Genomic DNA, 27,876 nt, shown 5'->3' with positions numbered 1-27,876 from the left:
TCTTTCAATGGGCTGTAGGGCAGAAGTTGTATACAAAATACGAATTTTGTCTCAAGGGATCAGAAGTTACCCATCATAGTGACCTATTCATTCAAATTCAAGTTAAAACACAAGTCTGGAATAAAAATCTAATATCAGTAATGATGACCATGTGCCTATTGGATTCTTATTAAAAACAAAACAGCTTTTCTTACTGAATTTGTTTCCCTTAATAAGTCAGTCCTTTTTATTTGTTTGATTATTTGCTTTCGTTTCATTTCACCACACCACTCCCCACCACTCTTAGATGTCTGAAAATAGTCCAGCAAGGCAAGAGAAAAAGTTCAAGGAATAATACAAGAATAACGAATGCTGGGTTTCAACAACTAACAATGAAGTAAAAAGGCACATTAAGTAGATTGTTGTAATGTATTCATAGATTTAGAAGAACATTTATAAGCTACTGTTCATATACTGCCTACCAGAATTTTTTTTTATCTATACCACAGTATATTTTACTAATAACAAATTTCAAGTGTTTTTGTTACATCTATTAAGTTTTATATATTCTGTGTAAATAGTCAGAAATTAACACCTCGAATAAACAGAAACATGTGCCATCAATATCCAGTTTTGGGAGAGAAATGTTCAGTCATTCATACATTCAGAGGACATTTTCATCTGGATTTCAGTGTAATTAGCACTGTTAGTGAACTTCCCAAAATCTAAAGTAATTATGAAATAAGCTATATGACACTAAATTATTGCATGACAAAATAGAGAAAGTTAATTTGTGGGATTAAAGGAAATTTCTTTGAAAGTATATAAGCTATAGATGGAAATAAAAACCAAACTAAAACCATCCTTTCATCAGTATATATGGAACTCTGACAGGATTTTCAACTAAGGCTGAAAGTGCTAATATTGTGTTTTTGAGTTAGCAGCCTTAAACTTTCCTTGAGCAAAGTGAATTACTATTTTATGCCAGTTACCTCTGCCTTCTGACTTGCATCAGTGATGGACCCCTCTTTAGGTGTGATTTGGCAATGCCATTTCTTAAAAATTTAAATTATTTTTATTCAACAATTTTTAAAACAAAAATATTATATGCATTTGTTCATAGTTCTATTTAATTCTTGTTCCAGATATAGAACTATATCCTCTTGATATAGAACTATATCCCAAAATTGTTACACTTCCAATTAGTCCCTTAACTCTCAATTATGGCCTCAGGTCTCCTAATATTAAGGATGGATGTGCAACAGACAAAAGGACGTATATACATCACTGGATTCCTGTGCTCTTCTTCCCTGTGGTGGCAGTTTACAAAATGTTGGATCGGAATACCGGCTCCTGTGAGGAGCCACAAGGATGCGGGCTTCCCCGTTCCACACTGGTCTAAGCCATATTTCTATTTGCACAGCAGCATTGGCATTACAACACTCATACGACAGCAGAAAAACACTGCAAAACTACGACTCTGCATTGTTCAGTCAAAGGTATCATGACAAACTACAAGTTTATACACCAGTGCATCCACTTCAGGAAACTGAGTTTGGACTTCAAATCATTTAGGATTTTAAAACTTTTACCAAAAGCTGAATATTTTATATGCCAGTATATAAAAAAATAAAACTGAGGCAGTTGCAATCCCTTCAGTGGATCACAGACCCAGTGAGCTTCACTTTTGAAGTTTGTTCTTTCATGTTTTTCTTAGGTATTCATCTTTATATAAAGTATTTGGCATTTAAACAGATCACGTCACCCAACACTATCTGTTGATACATCTGTCCCAAAACGATTGCGAATAGCAAAATAAAATATAAAGTTATGCTTTAATAGCAACAATATTTAAAGGTAATTTTTGCCCTGGTTTGGTTTCATCCTGCATTTAATACCAAATTAGTACCAGTCTACAAAACATCTGTATGAATATTAACTAGTCCATGATTTTTCCGCTGCACCACAGAACACAAGTACAAACTACATAATGACACAACAGATAGTGCAATCTCTGACTCTGAAATACTCAGCTGCCATACAAGGACTATTAAAGCATGTGGGAAAAGATGGGGTGGTGTGGGGTGGGGACGCTGCTTTCAAAACAAACTACAGAGAACACCAGAGGTCACATTCTGTTGAAGGCTAACTAAAATTGATCAAAACTCGACATATTGCATTAAAATGTTATTTTAAAATAGGAATACGATCATTTTATACATTTATTATACACTCAATTAGTGCAAGGCATTGTAGATACATTATTCATCCATATCATCCAAGGAGGAGTCTAATGATAATCCTTTGAATACAACTTCATTTTTTATATAAAAAGGTCCCATTTGAGAAAAGCCTGAATTATTGTCAAACATAACCTTGCTCATTTTTCTTTAAATAACAGATTGACCCTCACAGACACTTACACAACTAAGAATTGGACAAAGAAAACATGTTCTTATCCTCAGCTGCTAATGAAAGACACTGAACTGGGCTTCCATAGTTCACAGGTGCTTGTAAACATTGTATACTTTGGGTCCCTTTGACTGAAGCCTGGAAGTGATTCCGTATTGACTCGGTCATTTTCCCATACGCTGCTCACAGGCTGCAAACTGCTGGAGGGCAGAGAGAAACCTTTCATAACTTAAGTTGATGTGCGAAGGCAATGATCTACAAGGGAGAAAAGGGGGGGAGAAAAAAGATCAGTTTTGTTTCTACAAGCAAAGCATTAATAGAATTCAAGGCAGTACAATTCCTTAAATACGTAATGTACTCACAGAAGCTGCAACGTGAGAGATTTTGACTTTTGTGTGACTCTCTGCTCCAGCCTGCCAGCTGATTATTTACACCAGCGACAGAACCCTTTCAAGAACCAATCTAATTTAACCTACGCCAGTAGACTACAATGTCCCCAACAGGTAAATCAAAGTCAAAGTAAATGTATTATCAACGTTTGTATAACATTACCATAGACTACCTTGAGATCATTTTCTTACAAGCCACAGGAAAAGAAATACAACAGAATTTAAGAAAATCTACACATAAACGAAGACTGACAAACAAATAATATGCAAAAGACAAACCACGCAATTAAGAACATAAATACTAAGAACAAAAGTTGTAGAGCCTTTGTAAGTCAATCTGTAAGCTGGGAAATCAGTTCAAAGTTAAGGTGAGTGTTGTTCAGGAGCTTGATGGTTATTGGGCGATCACTGTTCTGAGCCTAATGGTGTGGGACCCAGGGATCCATAGAAACTACAGCACAGAAACAGGCCTTTTGGCCCTTCTTGGCTGTGCCAAACCATTTTCTGCCTAGTCCCACTGACCTGCACACTGACCATATCCCTCCATACACCTCCCATCCATGTATCTGTCCAATTTATTCTTAAATATTAATAAAGAACCCACATTTACCACCTCATCTGGCAGCTCATTCCATACTCCCACCACTCTCTGTGTGAAGAAGCCCCCCCCCTAATGTTCCCTTTAAACTTTCCCCCCCTCACCCTTAACCCATGTCCTCTGGTTTTTTTCTCCCCTTGCCTCAGTGGAAAAAGCCTGCTTGCATTCACTCTATCTATACCCATCATAATTGTATATACCTCTATCAAATCTCCTCTCATTCTTCTACGCTCCAGGGAATAAAGTCCTAACCTATTCAACCTTTCTCTGTAACTGAGTTTCTCAAGTCCTAGCAGCATCCTTGTAAACCTTCTCTGCACTCTTTCAACCTTATTTATATCCTTCCTGTAATTTGGTGACCAAAACTGAACACAATACTCCAGATTCGGCCTCACCAATGCCTTATACAACCTCATCAGAACATTCCAGCTCTTATACAAGGATCCTGTACCTCCTGCCCGATGGTAGGAGTAAGAAGAGAGTATGGCCTGGACAATGGGGATCCTTGATGATGGATGTTGCTTTCAAATTATACTTCTCTTAGTTCATGCCTTTTGACTTAACACCCAGGGAAGTAGTTGGTTGAGTTTGATTACCAAAGCTTCAACCTTGACTTTAGCATTTGTTATGCTGGGTCCAGTCATGGCTCCTCTACCCTGCATCTTGTTGGCAAATGTACAGTCGTTGGAGCACAAAACTGAGGACCTCAATGCAAGATTGCTGTATTGGAGAGAAATGAGAACCTGTACCATTCTATGCCTGACTGAAATGTAGCTTTCTCCAGGGACACCTGATAGAGCAATCAAACCCAAAGGCTTCGCGATTTACAGATAGGAACGAACTGCTGATTTGGAAAAGGCAAAAGGAGAAGGTATGTGTTTTATGATAAAACTCTCAATGATGCTCCAATGTGGCACTTTTGTCAAACACTGGTTCTCCCAACTCGGGGCACCTAATGGTCAAATGTCACCGTTCTATTTACTCAGAGAGTGTTCTCATCCATGATCCTGACCACAGTTTACATACCTCCACCAGCCATGAGATATTGCATGATGCCATCACCATACAAGAAAGTCCATCTGATGCATTTGAAATCATAGTCAGACTTCAATCAGGCTTGTTTGAAGAAAACTCTGCCCAATTACCATTAGCATACAACTTGTAGCACCAGAGGTCCCAACATACTAGACCATTGTTATACCAAGATACGGAATACCTACCATATTTTGGGAAATCTGATCACTTGGCTATCCTTCTCCTACCTGCATACAGGTAGAGGCTAAAGAGCAAAGCTCCAGAGAATAGGATAAAGAGCTGGACGTGGGAGGCAGAGGAGAGGCTATGGGATTGCTTCCAGACCATGGACTGGGCCATGTCCAAGGACTCATCAAGGGATCCGAATGAATACACCATGGCTGTAATGGACTTTATTAAACAGCTGTAGATGAGTGTATCCCCACAAAAATCAAGAGTCTTCCAGAATCAGAAGCTCGGAATGAACCAAGAGATCCGAAATCTGCTGAGGGCCAGATCAGAGGCATTCAAGTCTAGTGACCAAGGAAGTTACAAAAGTCCAGGCACAATCTTTGGAAAGCTATCTAATGAGCAAAATGGAAATTCCAGACCAAACATGAATCAACAAAGGATGCTCGACAGCTGTGGCAGGGCTTCACTTCTAGACAAGTTCAATACCTTCTATGCTCCTTTTGACCATCACAAAACATGGAGGAACCATCACAAACTCCTACATCCCCCGATGATCATAGGATTTCTGTCTCTGAAGCCAACATGCCAGCTGCCTTCAGGAGGGTGAACCCACTAGAAGCACCCGGCCCAGATGGGATACCTGGCCACATAATAAAGACCTGTGCTGATCAACTGGCTGGTGTTTTCACTGAGACCTTTAACCTTTGGCTTCAGCAGTGTGTGACACCTATCTGCTTCAAGCAGTCAATTATACCAGTGCCTAAGAATGTTATGACCTGCCTCGATGACTATCATCCAGTAGCATTTGCATCCACTGTGATGAAGTATTTTGAGAGGGTGGTGATGAAACATCAACTCATGCCTGAGGAGCAACTTAGATCTGCTCCAATTTGCCAACTGGAGTAACAGGTTCACAGCAGATGCCATCTCATTGACTCTCACTTAACCCAGGAACATCTGGACATCAAAGATGCTTACATCAGGATACAACAGGAATTCTGCAGATGCTGGAAATTCAAGCAACACACATAAAAGTTGCTGGTGAACGCAGCAGGCCAGGCAGCATCTCTAGGAAGAGGTGCAGTCGACGATTCAGGCCGAGACCCTTCGTCAGGACTAATCCTGAATTGGATCCTGAATTTCCCCACTTGCAGACCTCTGTCATTTCAGATTGGCAACATCTCCACAATCTCTATCAGCATAGGCTGTGTGCTTAGACCCCTTGCAGCACTCACTTTACATTTATGACTGTGTGGCTAAGCACACCTCCAGTGCCACACTCGTTTGTTGATGACACCACTGTTGTAGGCAGAGTCAAAAGTGGTGATGAATCAGCATACAGGAAGGAGATTGAAAATCTGGCTGAGTGGCATCATAACAACAACCTCTCACTCAATGCCAGCAAGATCAAGGAGCTGATTATAGACTTCAGGAGAAGGAAACCACAGGTCCATGAGCCAGCCCTCAGAGGATCAGAGGTGGAGAGGGTTAGCAATTTTTCGGTGTTATTATTTCGGAGGACCTGTTCTGGGCTCAGCACGCAAGGGCAATTACAAAAAAAAAATCAAAGCAGCACTTCTATTTCCTAAGGAGTTTGCGGAGAAATGGCAAGACATCTTACACTTTGACAAACTTCTTTTCAGTGCGTATTGGAGAGTATTTTCAGCGGCTACATCATAGCCTAGCAGAGATATTTAAATCCATAGCAACAGGTAACTTACCAGAGGGTTGGAGGGCAGCCAATGTTGTGCCGCACTCGCAGAAAGGTTCTAAAAATAAACCAGGAAGTTATAGGCTGGTGAGCCTGAAATCAGCAGTGGGGAATTATTGGAAGATATTCTGACGGACCAAATATACAAGTATTTGGATAGACATGGACTGATTAACGATAGTCAGCATGGCTTCATGAGAGATATGTAATGTCTAACCAATATTAAAGAGTTTTTCCGAGGAAGTTAGTCGTAATGTTGATTATGGCAAGGTAGTGGATGTTGTCAACATGGACTTTAGTACGGCACTTGACAAGATCCCACATGGCAAGTTGGTCAGGAAGGTTCACTCCCTTAGCATTCAAGATGAAGTAGTAAATTGGATTAGACATTGGCTTTCTGGGAGAAGCCAGAGTGGTAGTAGATGGCTACCTCTCTGACTGGAGGCCTACGACTCATCGAGTGCCACAAGAATCAATGCTGGGTCCACTGTGGTCATCTATATCAACGATTTGGATGATAATATGGTTAACAGGATCAGCAAATTTGCAGTTGACACCAAGTTTGGGGGTGTAGTGGACAGCGAGGAAGTCAATCATGGCTTGCAGCAGGATCTGGACCAGCTGGGAAAATGGGCTGAAAAATGGCAGATGGAATATAATGCAGGCATGCGCAAGGTGTTACACTTCAACCAGGATAAGTCTTACACAGTGAATGGTAAGACACTGAGAAATGGGGTAGAACAAAGAGATCTGGGAATACAGGTCCATAATTTGTTGAAAACGGCGTCACAGGAACTTCTGGTAAGATGTGGCGCGTATACATGCAGTGGCCTCTCGGGGGGAGGAGGGGGGCCACCAAATGTTGTTTTCTCTTTGTTAAATGTGTTTTATACCTAGTAAGGCTACTCTTGACTCCACTACATGTACAGCAGGTCTAGCGCATCGGCGAGCTGCTCATTGTTCAGAGTAGCCAGCTGTGATGTAGCAAGAGCCGGCTGGTGGTTCAGAGAAGGCACATCGGGCTGAGGGATTCAAGTCGGGCTGTCAGACTGGGTTCGGAGAGCTGACCTGGGTGCAGACCACGCTGCTGCCTGCTACTTGGAGGCACCAGAGCTGGTGCATTTGAGTTGGCGCAAAGGTGATATGTTATGAAGCCGTGAGTGACTGTCTTGGTCATTTCTTTTACGAACGCAAGATCCTGTTGGACATTCATTCTGGTAGGTCTGTTTCCCTTGCTCTTGGTGCTTAAGATAGGCGGCGAGACAGCAGTGTTGCCTCGGTTGTAGAGCGGCATCCAGGCTCCGTTGGGGTGGGCCTCTCCTGTCAGTGCTGCTCTCCATTGTTGTATCAGTGGAATTACAGGCTGGACTGCCGGGAACCAGCAATTTGCAGTACTTGTCGCTCAGTGTCTTGGACTAAAAACATGTTTTCTTATGTGATTATGTTCTTCCCCCCCGCCCCCCCCCCAATATTTTGAATGTGTGAGTATGCTGTTGTATCTTGGCCCGCGAGGAACACTCTCTCGTTTGGCTGTATCCATGCATGGTTTTTAATGGCAATTAAACTTGATTTTATTTGATAGGGTCATTAAGAAAGCTTTTGGCACATTGGCCTTCATAAATCAAAATACTGAGTACAAGAGATGGGACGTCAAGTTAAAGTTGTACAAGACATTAGTGAGGCCTAATTTGGAGTACTGTGCGCAGTTTTGGTCACCTACCTACAGGAAAGATGTAAATAGTGTTAAAACAGTAGAGAAATTTTGCAAGGATGATACCAGGTCTGGAGGACCTGAGTTACAAGGAAAGATTGAATAGGTTAGGACTTTATGAAATCTCCTCTCAATCTTCTACATTACAAAGACTAGAGGTATACAAAAATTATGGGGAGCAGAGATGGGGTAAGTGCAAGTAGACTCTTTCCTTTGGGTGGGATTACAACTAGAGATCAAGGTTCAAGGTGAATAATTTAAGGGAGACATGAGCAAAAACTTCTTCACTCAGAGGTACGTGAATTCAATCAATCACTAAACCTTAAACCACTGATCAAAAATTCCAATGATTCACCATCCTCGGTGAAAAGGTCTCTCTTCATCATAATCTTCAGAGATCCAACTTGAAACTTTGACCACTATGATAGTTTTATTTGTTACATACACATCAAAACAGTGAAATGTATTGTTTTTTGTCAATGGGTAACACAGCGTGAGAATCGTGCTGGGGGCAGCCCATAAGGGTCTCCGTGCATCCACCACCAGCATAGCATGCCCACAACTCACTAACCCTATACTCAACTGTACATCTTTGGCACATGAGAGAAAACAGAACATCTGGAAAAGTAGGCAATCACAGGAAGAAACGTTCACACTCAGTCGCATGCAACGAACCCTGGTCAGTGACTGCTGGCACTGTAAAGTGAATGCGATATACTATGATGCCACCCATGTTCTGGACTGCCAAGTTGGGGAAATAGCATTTATGCATCTACCCTGTTAAGCCTTAGAACTTGGTATGTCTTACCAAAGTCACCTCTCATTATTCTAAACACCAGAGAATACAGACCCGACCCACTCATTCCCCTTTCATAGTCAGACCTGCCTACCTGGGACCCGGTTTAGAGAATACCCCACACATCCTTTCTTTCACTAGGAAAAGAAACTGATATTATGCACATTGCTCCAGATATGGTCTCAAAGCTTCATCTGATTGCAATACATCATCTTTATTCCTGTAGGAAGTACAAGAGATTCTGTAGACGCTGGAATTGATGTTGGGTCCTGACGTCCATAAGGCCACAAGACATAGGAGCAGAATTAGGCCATCTGGCCCATCGAGTCTGCACCGCCATTCAATTATGGCTGATCCTTTTTTCCTATCTCCTCCTCAACCCCAGTTCCAGGCCTTCTTCCTGTCACCTTTGATGCCATGTCCAATCAAAAACCTATCAATCTCTGCCTTAAATACACCCAACAACCTGGCCTCCACAGCTGCATGTGGCAACAAATTCTATAAATTCACCACCCTTTGGCTAAAGAAATTTCTCCACAGCTCTGTTTTGAAAGGGTGCCCCTCTATGCCCTCGTCCGAGACTCTCCCACCATGGGAAACATCCTTTCCATATCTACTGTCTAGGTCTTTCAATATTCAAAATGTTTCAATGAGATCCCCCCTCATCCTTCTGAATTCCAGCGAGTACAGACCCAGAGCCATCAAACATCCCTCGTACGCTAACCCTTTCATTCCTGGAATCATTCTTGTGAACTTCCTCTGGAATCTCTCTAATGCCAGCACATCTTTCCTAAGATGAGGGGCCCAAAACTGTTCACAATACTCAATGTGAGGCCTCACCAGTGCCTTTTAAAACCTCAGCAATACATCCTTGCTCTTGTATTCTAGACCTCTTGAAATGAATGTTAACACGGTATTTGCCTTCCTCACCACCGACTCAACCTGCAAGTTAACCTTCAGGGTGTTCCGCACAAGGATTCCCAAGTACCTCTGCATCTCAGATTCCTGGATTTTCTCCCCGTTTAGAAAATAGTCTGCACATTTATTTCTACTACCAAAGTGCATGACCATGTATTTTCCAACATTGTATTTCATTTGCCACTTTCTTGCCCAGAAGTCCTTTGGCATCCCACCCATTTCCTCAACACTACCTGCCCCTCTACCAAACTTCGTATCATCTGCAAACCTGGCAACAAAGCCATCTATTCCATCACCTAAATCATTTATATACAGCATAAAATGAAGCAGTCCCAACACCAACCCCTGAGGAATACCACTAGTCACTGGCAGCCAACCAGAAAAGGATCCTTTTATTCCCACTCACTGCCTCCTACCAATCAGCCAATGCTTTAACCATGTTAGTAACTTTCCTGTAACACCATAGGCTCTTAACTTGGAAGCAGCCTCATGTGTGGCAACTTGTCAAAGGTCTTCCGAAAGTCCAAATATACAACATCCACTGCATCCCCTTTATCTATCCTACTTGTAATCGCCTCAAAGAATTCCAACAGGTTCGGCAGGCAGGATTTTCCCTGAAGGAAACCATGCTGACTTTGAACTATCTTGTCCTGTGTCACCATGTCGTGATGAATGGTCTCGGCCTGAAACGTCGACCCTCAATTCTTCTCCACAGATGCTGCCCGACCTGCTAAGCTCCTCCAGCATTTTGTGTGTGTTTACTCTTGTAATCCTTTTGTACTTAAGAATTCACACATCACTGGCCTTTTGAACTACCTGCTGCACCTGTACATTTACTTCAGTGGCTTGCGCACAAGAACACCCAATTCTTCTTGACCATCAACATAATCCAATCACATTTAAATAATATTCAACTTGTTTTACTTTTCCCCTACCAGAAGTGGATAACCCCAAGCTTTTCCACATTTCACTCCATCTACCACGTTTTTGAAATGTTCTCACAACAGAGGCCATCATTTAACCCATTATCAGTATGCTGACACATATTCCCACTCAGTTTAAGGCAGCATGGTAGCAGTCATCAGCATAACACTTTACAGTGCAAGCAATCAGAAGTTTGGGGTTTAATTCACACTGCTGTCTCTATGGAGTTTGCATGCTGTCTCCATGACCTTGTGGGTTTCCTCTCGGTGCTCCAGTTTCCCTCCACATTCCAAAGACTTACGGGTTAGGGTGAGTAAGTTGTGGGCATGTTAATGTTAGCAGCAGACACATGGCGACACCTGCCCAGTATAATCCTCGCTCATTTGATCTGACACAAATGACACATTTCACTGTATGTGACAAATAAAGCTAATCTTTCACCCATTAATTTTTCCTTTGGAACCCAATCTCCCCACTTTCCCATCAATTCTACCCTTTATATCCCCTCACTGGATTTGGGCCACCCACCACTCCAATTAGCTCTTCAATTACCCATCACCATCCATGACTAGCTCCAGAACTTCAGAGTTCTGATCTAATTCAATAACTTCATTCCAATCCTTGCTGCTCAGCGTGCATGTGGTCTTGTATTATAAAATACCACCCAAAGAACACAGATCACATCATTGCTGTCTGCCAATGTTTAACACTATCATCCTTTCATTACCAATGCCCCACACAGGAGTTCCCAAACTAAGATCCACAGACCCCCTCAGTTAATGGTAGGGGTCCATGGGATAAAAAAGGGTGGGAACCCCCGCCCTACACCTAAAGAATGTAGTAACACAACAGCATATCCTATCCCAGAATACCTGAAAGAATGATAATTCCTCTCTTTGGGGCCTTGCAGGTTCCCATCCATTATTCCATAGCCTGGTATAAAGAAATTTCCCGCTTGTAATCAGTGACAATACCTACAAAATATTTTGCTAAAACACGGTACATCAAAGACAGTACACGTCGTCCATGGAAAGCAGCCCCTCTGCTTTAGAAGAACGTAACTTTTAACTCAATCAGAATGCATCCACGTCTTTAGAAACTGTAAATAGTCTGTCAATCAAGTTCAAAAGGCACTTACATAATCTCAGTAAGCCTGATGTGCCAAGGCAGGAAGCCAAGAGTGCTGCTTACAGGTCCAAATTTCAAAACTAGATCTGGATCAGGTAAACCCGAAGAATCTTCTAAATGAGAGGAAAAATGAAATAAATTGAGCCTGTGTATCAATTATATCTATCAAATCACACAACACACGCCATCTACAGAGCAGGAGAAAAGGTCTCCTGTTCAGTGATCTACTTAAAACCTATGCATAGTGTCTAGAAAAAGTATTCACCCCCATCCCCAACCGTCATGGAAGTTTACATGTTTTATTGTTTTACAACATTGAATCATAGTGGATTTAATTTGGCTTTTTTGACACTGATTAACATAAAAGACTCTTTCGTGGCAAAGTGAAAATAAATTTCTACAAATTGGTCTTAAATTTTACAATTATTTAAACACAAAATACTTGCATAATTACTCACCCCCTTCAAGTCACCCCGCTGGTTTCCTTGCACACTCTGGTCCCGCCAAACCCATGAGATTGAGATGGCTCTCCCACCCCAATCACTGGTTTGTGTGGATGCTATGTAATTTGCAACCCCATTACAGCTTAGTGCCGAGAAACAACAGCCAGCACACTGCATACGATTAAAGGAATTATATTTATGAATCTTAACTAAAGGGTTAGTAAAGAAAAGAAAGAAAAAACAAAAAGGGCACATTATAATTAAACAAACATGCACTAGGTTGGAGCTCAATTCACCGATTCTCTGTCGATCTTGCCGTCCAGCTCCGTCGAATCACCATTTCCCCACCAAGTCATAAGTCATATCCTATGACCAGATCTCTCCATCGTCTTCTCTCAACTCACGCCGAACAAAGACCCAGCTCACATTCCAAGTATCCATCATCTCTAACCATAACCCAAACACTGCTTCTACAGAAAGACCATTACGCTAGCAGTGAAACCTTTCCCAGGGTGCTACAAGTAGATGTACCCTTGGTAGCAATTACAGCCTTCAGTCTGTGTGGATAGGTTTCAATCAGCTTTGCATATCTGGACAATGCAATTACTTCATTCTTCTTTACAAAATTGCTCAAACTCTGTCAGATTGCATGGGAATCGTGAGTGAACAGCCCTTTTCAAGTCCAGCCCCAAATTCTCAATTGGATTGAGGTCTGGACTCTGATTTGTCCACTCCAAGACATTAACTTTGTTGTTTTTAAGCCACTGCTATGTGGCTTTGGCTTTATGCTTGGGATCATTGTCTTGCTGGAAAACAAATCTTCCACCGAGTCGCAGATCCCTTGCAGACTGCCTCAGGTTTTCCTCCAGGATTTCCCTGTATTTTGCTGCATTCATTTTACCCTCTACCTTCACAAGCCTTCCAGGGCCTGCTGCAGTGAAGCATCCCCACAGCATGATGCAGCCACCATGCTTCACAGTCGCGATGGTGTGTTTTTGATGACATGCAGCGTTCGGCTTATGCCAAAGATAGCGTTTAATCTGATGGCCAAAAAGCTCAATTTTGGTTTCGTCAGACCATAGAGCCTTCTTCCAGTTGATTTCAGTCTCCCACATGTCATCTGGCAAACTCTAGCCAAGCTTCTGAGGGTTTTTCCCACTCTTCCATAAAGCTGTGACTGGTGAAACACCAGGGTAACAGTTGTATGCACAGTCTCTCTATCTCAGCCACTGAAGCTTGTAACTCCTCCAGAGCTGTCATAGGTCTCTTGGCCTCCCTCACTAGTCCCCTCTTACACAGTCACTCAGATTTTGAGATGGCCTGCTCTAGACATATTTATAGCTGTGCATATTCTTCCCATTTCTTGATGATTGACTTAACTGTACTCCAAGGGATATCCCTTAGAAATTGTCTTGCATCCACCTCCTGAATTGTGCTTTTCAATAACATTATTGCAGGGTTGCTTGGAGTGTTCTTTTGTCTTCATGGTGTAGTTTTTGGCAGGATATTGACTCACCAGTCCATTTAACCAATTATGTGACTTCTAAAACCAATTGGCTACACAAGTGATGATTTGATGTGTCATATTAAAGGGGGTGAATACTTATACCCTGTGTTTTATATTTGTAATTAATTTAGATCACTTTGTAGAAATCTGTTTTCACTTTGACATTAGTCTTTTTCTGTTGATCAGTGTCAAAAAAGCCAAATTAAATCCACAATGTTTCAATGTTGTGAACAATAAAACATGAAAACTTCCAAGGGGGGATGAATACTTTTTATAGGCACTGTACAAAGTGGAGAACAATAGCATAAGACTATTTCCTGCTTTATAGGTCAGTCCAAACATATTAAAATGGAAACGACAATACAAATACAGCAGAAGAACAAGTCACGTGAACATTTGACAGAGTGTGCCAATTAACGTGTAGATCAATGAATGTTAATTGTTTTTTTAGTGTTCAATTCTGCCTACAGTGCATTAGTACCAAGCAGATTGTTTGGGAGAGATCAGCATTCTCTGGTGTTTTCAATTACAAATTTCCCTTAAATAAGATCCAGAACGGTCGCAGGTTCAACATCCATTCATGGCACCCAGTTGACCTCCCAAAAGCAAGCCACTAGCTAATCTTTCTAATTCCTTGTTCTGCATAGATGATCAAATTGAAGGGAAAAACTGTTGGTAAGATAAAAAACACAACTGTCACCACCACCAAATTCGTTCAAGCATCTGATCAAAACCAAGTATCACTCTAAAATGATTGTCCAACTACAATTCCATGACATCAGTAAGACGACCAATTCCATTTTCAGATTTCTGGCAGTGCCCCTTGCTTCAAATCACCTGTAGCTGGAACCAGATCTGGCACACAACCTTTTGCTGTTGAAGCCTCCATATTCAGCTATTCCTATACAAATCAGACCAACTAGCTTCTACTCTGTATCCAGCTACGTACATTTAATACAATCACAATCAAAGACAAACCCTTCAGGACATTCTCTCATCTCCCCTCTCCCAGAAAATACAAAGGCCTGAAAGCACATACTGCCAGGCTCAAGGACAGTATCTATCCCAGTTATTACACTTTTGAACAGACTTCTTGTATGATAAGATGGGCTCTTGGCCTCACAATCCACCTCGTTATGATCTTGCACTTTATTGTTTGCCTATACTACACTTTTTCGGTAGCTTTTACACTTTATTCTACATTCTTATGCACTGTGTAATGACTTGATCTGTATAAATAGTATGCAGGACAAGCTTTACACTGTATCATGGTACATGTGACAATAATAAAGCAAAAGCAATTTCAAATTTCTGCTGCTGATATCCAATGTGCCTCAAATCTTGCTCACATCTATTCAAAGATTTATTAATCTATGCTGGCTGCCAGTTTGAAAATGTTCCAATTTGTAAAACTGGCATCCTCAACTTCAGACCCCTTCACCACTTCCCTGTGCTCCTGCTTGTAACCTTCTTCCTACTATGACGTCCACCAAGACAGTATTCTTGTAACTTATGAATCTGGTACACTTCCAAATTTAATTATACATAAATTTAAATCGCTGGCTCTGAAATTTACAACTTTAAAATTTACTTTTGGTCAGATGTCCTAATTTTGTGGTACAGTGCAAAATTGTTTGATAAAGTTGTTGTGAAGCAAATGGACTATGCAAATCATGGCAAATGATACTTTTTCCAGTGAAATGTGTCATGCATAATAAATACAAGGTTAAATGATTATATTTATATTTTTGTTGGGATTATCCATGATTATCCTCAGAATATTTGATCAAGTAGTGAGCAGTAAGCCAGACTGCCATACAAATTTATTAAGTTATTAATTATTCAGCTTTGTTTTATTTAAATCTAGAAAATACAGTGGACAGAAAGCACTGCCACTCCAAGAGGACGACAACTTGTCATAGGATTTGGAAGCAAGTGTGCCTCAATGACCCACAAAGAGCTATGTTGGCTGGAGTCAGGGCCTTGTGCTTTGACTCTCAGCAGGGTCACCCATGCCAACCAGGTCAAAAGGCCAGACTAAGAGTGCTCCACCAGTACTCCAGGTTCTGGGATTCAGCTCAGGGCTAACAAACCTGACTGCAGGTTTGCTACAGAAACAGCAATAAGAATCCTTCTACATCTGTGTGCGACTGAGGACCCTGAACCACACCTGGGGAACAATAAGGGAAGATGGCTAAGGACAGACAGAGATAGAGTATCTTCATTGCTGCCCTAAAAATACACAAAAAGATTTGTCATAAGAGATGCTACAATATGAAGTCACTTAAAAACGCAGAAAACCTACAGCACAATACAGGCCCTTCAGCCCACAAAGTTGTGCCAAACATGTCCCTACCTTAGAAATTACTAGGCTTACCTATAGCCCTCTATTTTTCTAAGCTCCATGTACCTATCCAAAAGTCTCTTAAAAGACCCTATCGTATCTGCCTCCACCACCGTTGCCGGCAGCCCATTCCATGCACTCATCACTCTCTGAGTAAAAAACCTAACCCTGATATCACCTCTGTACCTACTCCCCAGCACCTTAAACCTGTGACCTCTCGTGGCAACCATTTCAGCCTTGGGAAAATGCCTCTGACTATCCACACAATCAATGCCTCTCGTCATCTTACACTAAATTTATTGAAATAAACAAGGAAACAATTCAAGTTGACAGTGATAAAAGTTTGAACGTTATGTTTTATATGGTCATATTTAATAAGTTCGAAGTATAAGAACACGTAACAGCATATCACTGTCAGAAATTAAATTAACATAGTCTGAACACATTCTCAAAACTATGAGCAAATTACAATTTTGCACTCCTTCCGCTGACCAACAGGTGGCACGTACCTCTGAGTAAACTGTCCATAATATTCACATTTAGATCAGCAGACCTTCTTTGCTGTTGAGCAACTAATTGACAGTACTTCTTTGCAGCTTTCACTATATTGGCTTTCCCATCATCAGGTGAAAGCACTTTCACTGTGGTCGGACAAGATAAAACTGAAATAAAAGTATAGTAGTAAGTCAGCAGTAATATTTGGATTTTAAAAAAATCTAAATTCAGAGACAACAATGTTCAGATGTTTATAATATAGGATTTTATCAACTACATTTCTTTTATTTTACATAGCACCTTATTTTATCTGAAAACTTCAAAAGCACATCCTCACTTCAAAAATACTGGCTAGGAAAGTAGAATAACAAGCAGGCAAATAAAAATGTATTCTTTACAAAAAAGAACGAGGGTGAATTTTGCACTCCTTCCGCTTCGTTACACAAGATCCATATAAACTAACAATGTAAACTTGGATCAATGCGCAAAATTTCCTAAAATGATTTATTTTAGGGATATGCTTCAAGTGGCTCTATAATATTAAGATTTCACTTACACCATTTCTTTTCACATACTGACTTCCTCTCAGAAGAATCTGTTTAATAAATTTAGCTAAAACAGTGCCATCATTAACAAATGCTGCCAATGGTTGAATGCAGGTTGCACGAGTGAAATAGAATTAAAAACCAGGGTCTCAAATCTGAACAAAGAATACAGGGAAAATGGAGAAACAAATTGACTATCATATGGGGAAAATTCCCCATAATATCATGCGTTCAATATGTGCCGTATCGTGTGACATAGGCAATCATGATCTTCCCATGACCATGATTGTTCTGGGCAAATTTTTCTACAGAAGTAGTTTGCCATTGCCTTCTTCTGGGCAGTACCATAATATAGGGAAATTTATTTATGGGTTGACTGTGGATAGGCAACAGACAGCTTTTAAAGATTGCATACATGAATTACAATTACACACTGCTGTCTGGTGTAGAAGGAACGCAGTAAAAAGAGCAAAACCATGGCTTCTGAAGGATATCAGGGTTAATGGTACATCCAAGCAAGGCATTTATAATTTTAAAACAGCAGGGTGAGGATCAGCAGCGATTTAAAATCCAGCTAAAAAGAGGACAAAATGAATGAGGAGTGGGTGGAGGGGTGGGAGAAATATGAAGCAAAGTGCAAATTTTCAAGAAATAAAACTGACTATATATGATAGTTTCTATCAATATATGAAGAAAGGTTAGCGAAGGCATGTTACTACAGTAAAAAAAAAGAGGATTTTTAAAAGGATCTAGTGCTTTCCCGGCATACATGACGATTAAACTCTTCTTGGGGTTCCTGCCAGGTACAGATACCTGTACTAGCTGGAAGCCCAAGAAGAGTTTATTCGAGGAATTTATAATTTGAAATAAAGAAATGGCACAATGACTACATGTGTTAGGGAACCTTGGGTTTAGAGAAGGTGGAACTGGAGGAAATTGGTATTAGTGAAACATAACACTAATAGGGCTAAAGACTGAAAGAAATGGAAACAGTGGATATACTGTTGCTCATATACCAAATTTCTTTAGACTAGGGAACAGTTTCTACAAACAGATCTCCACAATTTACAAAAAAAAATGCAATATAGGCTAGCTAGCTAGAGAAAACATTAGAATCCACTATAAAAGATGCAGTAACAGAACACTTGGGAAGCAAATGGTACATTGGCTTAGTGACGGCTTAGGTGACATCACATTTAAATTTTTCATGCAAGTTTTGAGCTCTTAATCGAAGGAAAGATGTTCCTTCCACAACGGGAATGAGACAAAGATTTACTACTAGACTGATTTCTAGTGATGTACAAGGAGAGACTGGGTAGGTTTCGCTCAGCTTCACACAAAAGGATCCAACTGATATCGATAAAGCCCTAGCAGCATTAGGCAGACCAGGTACAGAACAGTATTCACGATAGCAAGGCATCCAATACCCAAAGATCACACTCTCAGTATTTAGGTATGTTACTTAAGACAGATCAGGAGAAGTTTCTTCACCCAGCAGGCTGCGAGTCTATAGAATTCACTAACACAGGAGACAGTGAAGGACAAGTCACTAAACACATTCAGAGAGGTAGTATATATATTTCTTAAGTTTAAGAGTAATGAAGTGAATAATCTAGTTGTGGTTATATTTAATGGTGAAGTAGGGATGAAGAACCAAGTGAGTTACTTCTGTTCTATGTTTAATGAAGAATATATATTATGTATATTCATTACTTCCAAGATTTCAGAAGAATGAACTTATCATCACATCGCCCTATGCAAGCCCAATCATAAGGAATTATAGTATTAATGAACTTTTATAAGTTCAAGTTTATTGTCAATCATATGCAGGTGTACCACCAAATGAAACATTCCTCCAGACCAAGATGCGTAACACAGTATAGAACTTATAACTCACATAAAACACAAGTAATATTACCACAAATAATAAGGTGTATTCATAACACAGGTTAAAAAAACAAACAGTTTCACGCTACTGGTGTTTCATACATCGAGACCTGGGGGTTGGCAGGGAGTTCAGTAGTCTCCTGGCCTGGGGGAAGAAGCTGTTTCCCATCCTAACAGTCCTTGTTCTAATGCTATGGTATTCCTGATTGATGGTAGTGAGGGGGGTGAGGAGGGAGAGGGGGTCAAAAAGATTGTTGGACAGGTGGGAGGGATTATTGACAATGCTAAAAGGGCCCTGGGTATTAGTGAAGAATACAACTAGGAAAATTAATAGGGTTAAAGACAGAAATCAATGTCTGGATAATAAATATCCAAAAATACTGAAGGAAATGGCTCTGGAAAGGGTGGGTGCATTGTTGGTCATATTTCAAGATGATTCCAACTCTGGAGCAGTTTCTACAAAAGCAAAAAGTTTCCACACTGTAGGCTTATTCAGAAAGTCAGAAGGCATGGGATCCAGGGAAGTTTGGCCAGGTGGATTCAGAATTGGCTTGCCTGCAGAAGGCAGAGGGTCATGGTGGAGGGAGTACATTCAGATTGGAGGATTGTGACTAGTGGCGTCCCACAAGCATCTGTTCTGGGACCTCTACTTTTTGTGATTTTTATTAACAACCTGGATGTGGTGATGGAAGGGTGGATTGACAAGTTTGCGGACGACACAAAGGTTGGTGGTGTTGTAGATAGTGTAGAGGATTGTCGAAGATTGCAGAGAGACATTGATAGGATGCAGAAGTGGGCTGAGAAGTGGCAGATGGAGTCCAACCCGGAGAAGTGTGAGGTGGTCCACTTTCGAAGCACAAACTCCAAGGCAGAGTACAAAGTAAATGGCAGGATACTTAGTAGTGTGGAGGAGCGGAGGAGCAGAGGGATCTGAGGGTACATGTCCACAGATCCCTGAAAGTTGCCTCACAGGTGGATAGGGAAGTTAAGAAAGCTTATGGGGTGTTAGCTTTCATAAAGTCGAGGGATAGAGTTTAAGAGTCACGATGTAATGATGCAGCTCTATAAAACTCTGGTTAGGCCACACTTGGAGTACTGTGTCCAGTTCTGGTCACCTCACTATAGGAAGGATGTGGAAGCATTGGAAAGGGTACAAAGGAGATTTACCAGGATGCTGTCTGGTTTAGAAAGTATGAATTATGATCAGAGATTAAGGGAGCTTGGGCTGTACTCTTTGGAGAGAAGGAGGATGAGAGGAGACATGATAGAGGTGTACAAGATAATAAGAGGAATAGATAGAGTGGATAGCCAGCGCCTCTTCCCCAGGGCACCACTGCTCAATATAAGAGGATATGGCTTTAAGGTAAGGGGTGATAAGTTCAAGGGGGATACTTAGAGGAAGGTTTTTTACTCAGAGAGTGGTTGGTGCGTGGAATGCACTGCCTGAGTCAGTGGTGGAGGCAGATACACTAGTGAAGTTTAAGAGATTACTAGACAGGCATATGGAGGAATTTAAGGTGGCGGGGTTATATGGAAGGCAGGGTTTGAGGGTCGGCACAACATTGTGGGCTGAAGGGCCTGTACTGTGCTGTACTATTCGATGTTCAAACATATTGAGAGGTTACCCACCTTGTTCAGCTTTCCTGCTGCTATTTAAAAATTCAGTAGAATACTTTGAAGAATCCAGACCTAGTAATTCTTGTTGTTGTTTTAAGATTTCCTCCATTAATCTGGAATTATTTCTCTTGAAAATACCTGAAAAGAGTCAGATGATTAAAAACAGTGATTACAATAAGCAAGGCAACAACATAGGTGATAGCAGTACTACTGAAGCAGCTGAGACTGGTCAGTGACTTTACCAAGGGCATCAGTCAATGACAGCACCTGCATTTGAGACAAGATACAGAGACCATTCTTGGAGTATACAAAAGCCAAAAACCAGTAGCATTTTCACTTCTGGTATTCATGGCAAAAATAACTTATTTTTTAGGTAACAATAACCTAAAGGGACGATCTTTTCATCTCTTGTTTGAAGTTCGTATTTCTTTTTCTTTTGTAGTTGCAGAGTTTGGCATTTTTTCATATTGGTTGTTTGTACGCCCTGTTGGGTATAGTCTTTTATTGATTCTATTGTGTTTCTCGGATTTACTGTGTATGCCCACAAGAACACAAAATTCAGGGTTGTATATGGTGACACATGTACTTCGAAAATAAATTTTCTTTGAACTAATAGAAGGGTTTGTGAGCAACATCCCATATTTGCAAGTGCCTCCTCTAGCTGTACTGCTATGATATACTCTACATGAGCAAAACTGCCTCAAAGTCTTGCCTCAGAGAACCAATTGTAGTCTCAGTATCTTCAGTCTAAAGTTGACTGGATAAAAAAAAAGCTTTCAAATTTGAGTACATTTATTATTAAGATGAATATTAGCAACACCATTTAGAACCTGGGGTAAGAAAAATAATTGTAACAGGTCAAGGCTTTACTATTTGCAGAAAAAAGCGGTCAAATTACTCAGTGCACAATAGTTTGATTAATAGAAACAATAGCCACAAGTGCATTTTAATATTGTCTAGTATTTCAAGGTAAGAATTTGAGCTAACTGTTCCTGTACTAAAGACTGGTATCATAAAACAGCACAATTCAATTAGAATAAAGTGCAATACCTGTCCTACTGTTCAGATACAGTGTCATCCATTTATCCATATGCCCCTGTGTAAGCCTTACGATCTCTGAAATTTGGCTGAATGTGCATCCTTCATTTCCATTGCTCCACAACCAATTGCAGTGTCTTTATTTGACCAGATGCCAGGCTCTTAAATTTTTAATTCTTTCCTCATTGCTTGAAAATATATCTTAACCACCGCCTGATCTCCCATCATTACATGGTGCAATGACAGATTTTATAGCTTGAACGACTAAAACCTAATCACGTTTATAATAAAGCTTGTAACATTATTGTGGAAAACAGCTCTAGGCCTCTCAAATGTAAGCTGGGAAGCAAATATTGGTAAAAATGATACTGTGCCAACGGTTAATTTTAAAAGTATTAATTGAGATTCAGCACGCAATAGGCCCTTCTAACAGCAATCCCCGATTTAACCCTGACCTAGTCACGGGAGAATTTACAAAACCAATTAGCCTACCAACCAGCACGTCTTTGGACTACAGGAGGAAACCCACAGGGAGAACGTACAAACTCCTTACGGATAGCAGCGGGAATTGAACCCAAGTCGATTGTACTGTAAAACATTGTGCCAACCACTACACTACCTTGCAGTTCAAATTAGCAGCTGATAAATTGTTAACCAGTCATGAAAGAGATGAAACAAAGACAGATTTGAAAGTTAGTTACTAATCATAAACTCATTAATAGCCAGAAAGAGTCAAGGACTACTTGTATTACCAAGCAAAACTCAGCTGTCCACAGAGCTCAAATCACAGCCAGGCAATGAAGAAATGTGTTAGGGGTCATAGATTGTCAAAGTTTGTTATAAATTATTTCTACGGCAAACAAAAAATTCTGTGGAACTTAGCCAATATACTGTATAACAAACTATATTAATATACAATATATAGACATAGTACAGTTTATCCATTTCATCCACTGCGACAAAGTGGATAAAATTCCAATGCTATAATTTTGCTTTTGCAGGTTATTTGAGGAAACAACATGGACCATCTGAAGGACTATATCATGAGACACTAATTTGGATTAATTGCACAATTAAAACATACATTTTTAAATTTGTCCACTAAGTTATTCTGGCACAACTGATCATTATTTTCTCAGACAAGACGACGACTTAGGGCATTACAACATGAGCTAGGCAAGTAAGAAATGATATATGGTAGAAGCACAGAGTTGGACGAACAGCTTCAATTGTGTTTTAATTCAAATCTGGTATGTAGGGATTCTGACAGTTACAGATAACTTCATTCGAGAAGGGAGAGGTGATCCCTTCTCAAATGAAGTTATTGATAACTACCAGTCCGTCTGTTTGGTTCACTGCAGTCTGCTGAAGATACTTCCACAGCAGTGATGGTAATTCTAGAACTTTAACCCAGCAAACTCAAGGATGACACATGTCCAGTTCAGGACTGGAAGAGGAAGTTGAAAGTGTATATGAACAGCTTGACACAGATAGTTCTGGATCTTCACTTCAGAGCTAAGTGTTGTGAAACTTAGCAGGATGAGATGGATAAATTTTCTAGATGAAGATAGCTGTAAACTCGAGTTTTTTTTGTTTGAATTTAGGCTGATGTCCACCATCACCGAGGGCCCTGTCTTATATCACTCGTTTATTCGAGCAGATGGGACTCGTCAGCTCATCTCCACCTCTGCTGCCTTGGAACTATACCTACTCATAGGGAAAGCTTCAGGAGTAAATCCCCTGAAGGAAAATCCGGAGCTGGAGTTCCCTGTGGCAGTACTAGTTAAATTCAATGCTGACTGACAACTCCTGCGACTCTGCAGGTGCCAAACTGTATCAGTCTCTGCCATTCCTTAAGCCAGAGGCTGATAGATTCTTGATTGGTCAGGACCATGAAGAGATACAGGGAGAAGGTAGGAAATTGGGACTGAGATGAAAAATAATGAAATGGTGGAGCAGACTCAATGGGCAAAATGGCCTAATTCTACTCCTACATCTCAAGGTCTTATGGTCTTGTCTTTCTCAGATTGCAGCTTTGTGCTGTAACTTCAGTACACTGAAAGCTCATGACAGTTATGGTGGTATAGTTTCTGGAAGACATTTATATTCTTCACTAAACCCAACCTAGCCTCCAGACTTCACTGCAATAGGACGAGAGTTACACCCAGCCATGAGATTGCTGTTGGCCTTTGTTACAATAACTGACAACATCTACGGTCCAAAGATAAAGAACCTGATTACATTCTATTGCACATTGTAATGGAGGGTAATAAATGAGGTCAGAAAAATCAATTACTGCTTTAAACAGATTTATGACTGAAAATTAAGCACTCTCAGATAATAAAAGAATGCTATCAAACTGAGAATTTACTGGTTTTTCAACTGCAATTTAGGGTAGTTAAATTATCTTTTGTCACCATTACTAACAGATTCAACTCATCAAATCTTGGCTTATGGTCCTGTTGACGCTTGCATAATTCATACAAGTAATGCCACATTCACAAGCTATGGCTTGAACAAGAATATACTGATCGGTTTCTTTTGATTATCATAAGTTACCTTTAAAGCAGGACTAACTTCACAAACTACACTGCAAGTCTCAGGCATCTACTCAATCAATGGCTACATTAAAATGTGCTCCTCACCTTTCTCCAGCCTGCTCACTGGAAGGTAAGTTCTATTGGGAACCAAATTCTTAATTTTTCTGGACAAAGTACTTTGTCACTGTTTCTCGCAAATTATGAGGGAAGTCAGCACACACAATCTGTTAACCAGCTTTAAGGAACACGATTAATACATGGTCTACAGTTAAAACTAAAGGCAGCTTTGAAGCCAAGAGAAAATGTTTCTAATTTTGCTCATGAAAGCACTAAGTGCAAGAACATGACAAAGGAGATAAAGTGTGTAAACTAGCAAAAAACTAAAAAACTGTTTGCAAGAGCAGGGATGTAAAAAGTATAAAACTAACATGGATAAATGTGATTTTCATAGACATCAATGGGAGAAGGAAATCACAAACATGAGAACAAATACAGATGCTGGAAATCCAAAGCACCACACAAAATGCTGGAAGAACTCAGGTCAGTCATCATCTGTGGAAATGAATAAACAGTCAATGTTTTGGGCCGAGTCCCTTCTTCAGGACTGGAAAGGAAGGGGGAAAGCCGCTAGAATAAAAAGGTGGGGGGTGGGGGGGGGAGAAGAGTGTGGCTGAAAGACGATAGGGAAGCCAAGTGGGTGAAAAAGGTAAAGGGCTGGAGAAGCAAGAATCTGATAGGACAGGAGAATGAACCCAGGGGGAGACGATAGGCTGGCTAGAAGAGGTAACAGGCCAGAGAGGGGAACAGAGGAAGAGGGGAGGGGGAGGGAATTGTTTACCATTGCAGAAAGATTAATCTGAGAACAAATTACTCTTGCACTCAAATCCTACTACAGTAAGGACCTGAGTTGTAAGGAAAAACTGATCAGTTTAGGACTTTATTCTTGGGAATGTAGAAGATTGACAGGAGATTTGATAGAGGTATACAAAATTATGAGGGGTATAGATAGAGTAAATGCAAGCATGCTTTTTCCACTGAAGTTTGGTGTGACTACAATTAGAGGTCATGGGTTAAGGATGCAAGGTGAAAAGTTTAAGGGGAACACGAGAGGCAGCCTCTCAGAGGGTCGTGAGAGTGTGGTACAAACTGCCAGCGCAAGTGGTGCATGTGAGGTTGATTTCAATGTTTAAGCAAAGTTTGGATAGGTATATGAATAGCAGGAGGGCTATGATCCTGATGCAGGTCGATGGGAGTAGGCAGTTTAAATGGCCCAGTGCAGACTACAATGGGCTGAATGGCCTGTTCCCACGCTGTATTTTTCTATGACTCTGAATAGGAGAAATCGATATATATATTGAGAAACTGATATATGTAATGTGAAATAAAGAAACAGCAGAGGAATAAACAGGTATTTCATGCCCGACTTCATGGAAACTGACAAAAAGTTCCAAGAAATACTGAAGATTCAATAGCACAAATGAGGAAATGAAATAAAATGGAGAAAATAATGAGCCTAAAAACTGATAATGACCGAATGATCATCAGAGAGCTTTGAAAGAGAGGTAGCAGATTGTGGATTTTGGAAACAGTAAGACGAGGGAACACACACCAGTCTTCAGAGGGATCATAAGTGGAGAGAGTGAGCAATTGCAAGTTCCTGGGCGTTAACATCTCTGAGGATCTAATCTGGTCCCAACATAATGATGCAGCTATAAAGAAGGCAAGACAGCAGCTATATTTCATTATGAATTTCAGGAGATTTGGAATGTCACCTAAAACACATGAAAATTTCTACAGATGTACTGTGGAGAGCATTTTGACTGACTGCATCACCATCTGGTATGGAGGGGGGTGGGGGGCTACTGCACAGGATCAAAGTAAGATGCAGAGAGTTGTAAAATCAGTCAGTCAGTTCCATCCTCCATAGCGTCCGGGACATATTCAAGGAGCGATGCCTCAAAAAATTGGCATCCACCACTCAAGACATGTCCTCTTCTCATTGTTACCATCGGGAAGGAGGTTCAGAAGCCTGAAGGCACACACTCAACCATTCAGGAGCAATACCTTACCCTCTGCCATCTGATTTCAGAATGGACACTGAACCCATGAACAGTACTTCGCTACTTTTTTAAACTTCTATTTTTGTACTACTTACTTAATTTAACTAATTAATATACATTATGTACTTACGGTAGTTCAGTTTTCTCTATACTTGGGTATTGCATTGTACTGCTGCCGCAAAGTTAAACCTGATTCTGATTGTGATACGGTGGATGCTCTGTAATCATCTTTCATAGATTCCAAAATGATTCCTGCAGTTAAGTGTGGCAAATGTGGCTTCACTATTTAAGAAAAGAGGAAGGACACTTAAACCCCTTTAGCCAGATGTAGGAAATACGAGAATCCATCAGAAGGGATGAGATATCAAAACATTTAGAAACAAGTTACTGAGCAGAGCAAACATGGAATTTATGAAAAGGAAGTCACATTTGACTAATCTGTACAAGTTCTTTGAGGGTGTATCTAGCATGATAGACAAGGAAGAAATCAGTGGATGCTTTGCGATGATCAAGAGTCATACAACATAGAGACAAGCTCTTTGATCCACCAAGTCTGTGCATTACTCTACATTAGAATAGAACTTTATTGTCTTTGCTCAAGACAACAAGATTGTGATGCTACTTCACTCTGTGCAAAGCAGATATTTACAATGCAAGCGATACAGCTTCATTATATAAAAAAATCCTATATTTACATGCAACAAGTGACTTTGATAGTCCATAACACACAGAGGCCATTGGCAAGCCAGGATGTGGAATTATTCAGCTGCACAACAGCCCTTGGCTACGATGCTTCCGTATCTCCTACAAGATGGCAGGAGATTGAACAGATAGTGTCCAGAATGGGTCTTTAACGATGCTACGAGTGCGCCGTAGACATCGAGAGTTGTGGATTTTCTCCAGGTCTGGTAGTTGAGTCCCAATGAAGTGCTGAGTCATCCTAATCACCTGTTGGAGTGCTTTGTGATTTGTTTTGCTACATCTAGAGTACCACACTATCATTCCCTAAGTCAGTATGCTCTCCATTGCACATCAGTTAAAAGTTGGCCAGTAATTTTTGCTTCAGATTAGCTCTTCCTACTATCAAGGCTGAGTTGACGGACCAAGAGAGCTCCTCAAAGGTGCTCTTTCGCAAAAACTTGAGATGCTTTCAACGGCCTTAGTTTTTATGAATAGTGGGGCTTGTTCAGGAATAAAATCCCATTTTACACACGCCATGTCAGAGCAGTGCATCTTGACATTACTCTACCTAGGAAGGTTATGGAGGCTCAAACACTGAATGCATGTAAAGCAGAGTTCCAACAAATTTCTGAATATTAAAGTAATTGCAGATAAGGAGTTAGAACAGAACAATGGAAGTGAGGTAGAAGATCATTCAGAATCTTGTAGAATGACCATCTTGTACATTAACAAGAAAGGAAGAGCAAATAAAATGAAACCAATAATCATTTATACTTAAACATCTATGCTTATTTTTCTGGTGGTCAATTTGAGCTCAAAGTGTAATGAAATCAGGATTTGTATTGAGAATGTCTGGCTAAAAAAAAGTGGGAGATTGGTTTTAAAGTCTTAAAGCAAATAGTATCATTCTTTTAAAGCTAATGTTACAACAGCAAAAACATTAAATA

At 40.5% G+C, this 27,876-nt stretch overlaps 1 protein-coding gene across 1 annotated transcript in view; it reads right to left on the bottom strand.

Annotated features, from left to right (window-relative positions):
• Nucleotides 1-2,187: 2,187 nt before the first annotated feature.
• Nucleotides 2,188-27,876, bottom strand: part of nus1 (NUS1 dehydrodolichyl diphosphate synthase subunit) — a 29,104-nt gene continuing 3,415 nt past the window's right edge. Inside the window, exons 2-5 of the mRNA XM_063033732.1 lie at nt 20,623-20,748; nt 16,576-16,728; nt 11,783-11,885; nt 2,188-2,646 (exon numbers count right to left, since the gene is read on the bottom strand). Coding sequence (XP_062889802.1) covers nt 2,556-2,646; nt 11,783-11,885; nt 16,576-16,728; nt 20,623-20,748 — 473 coding nt within the window. The 3' untranslated portion in view covers nt 2,188-2,555. The remainder of the gene's footprint in view (nt 2,647-11,782; nt 11,886-16,575; nt 16,729-20,622; nt 20,749-27,876) is intronic.

Source organism: Mobula hypostoma, chromosome 2 (genome assembly GCF_963921235.1).
Source record: "Mobula hypostoma chromosome 2, sMobHyp1.1, whole genome shotgun sequence".
Taxonomy (NCBI): domain Eukaryota; kingdom Metazoa; phylum Chordata; class Chondrichthyes; order Myliobatiformes; family Myliobatidae; genus Mobula; species Mobula hypostoma.
The sequence above is the reverse complement of the archived record's forward strand: the minus strand, read 5'-3'. Positions and strand labels throughout refer to the sequence as shown.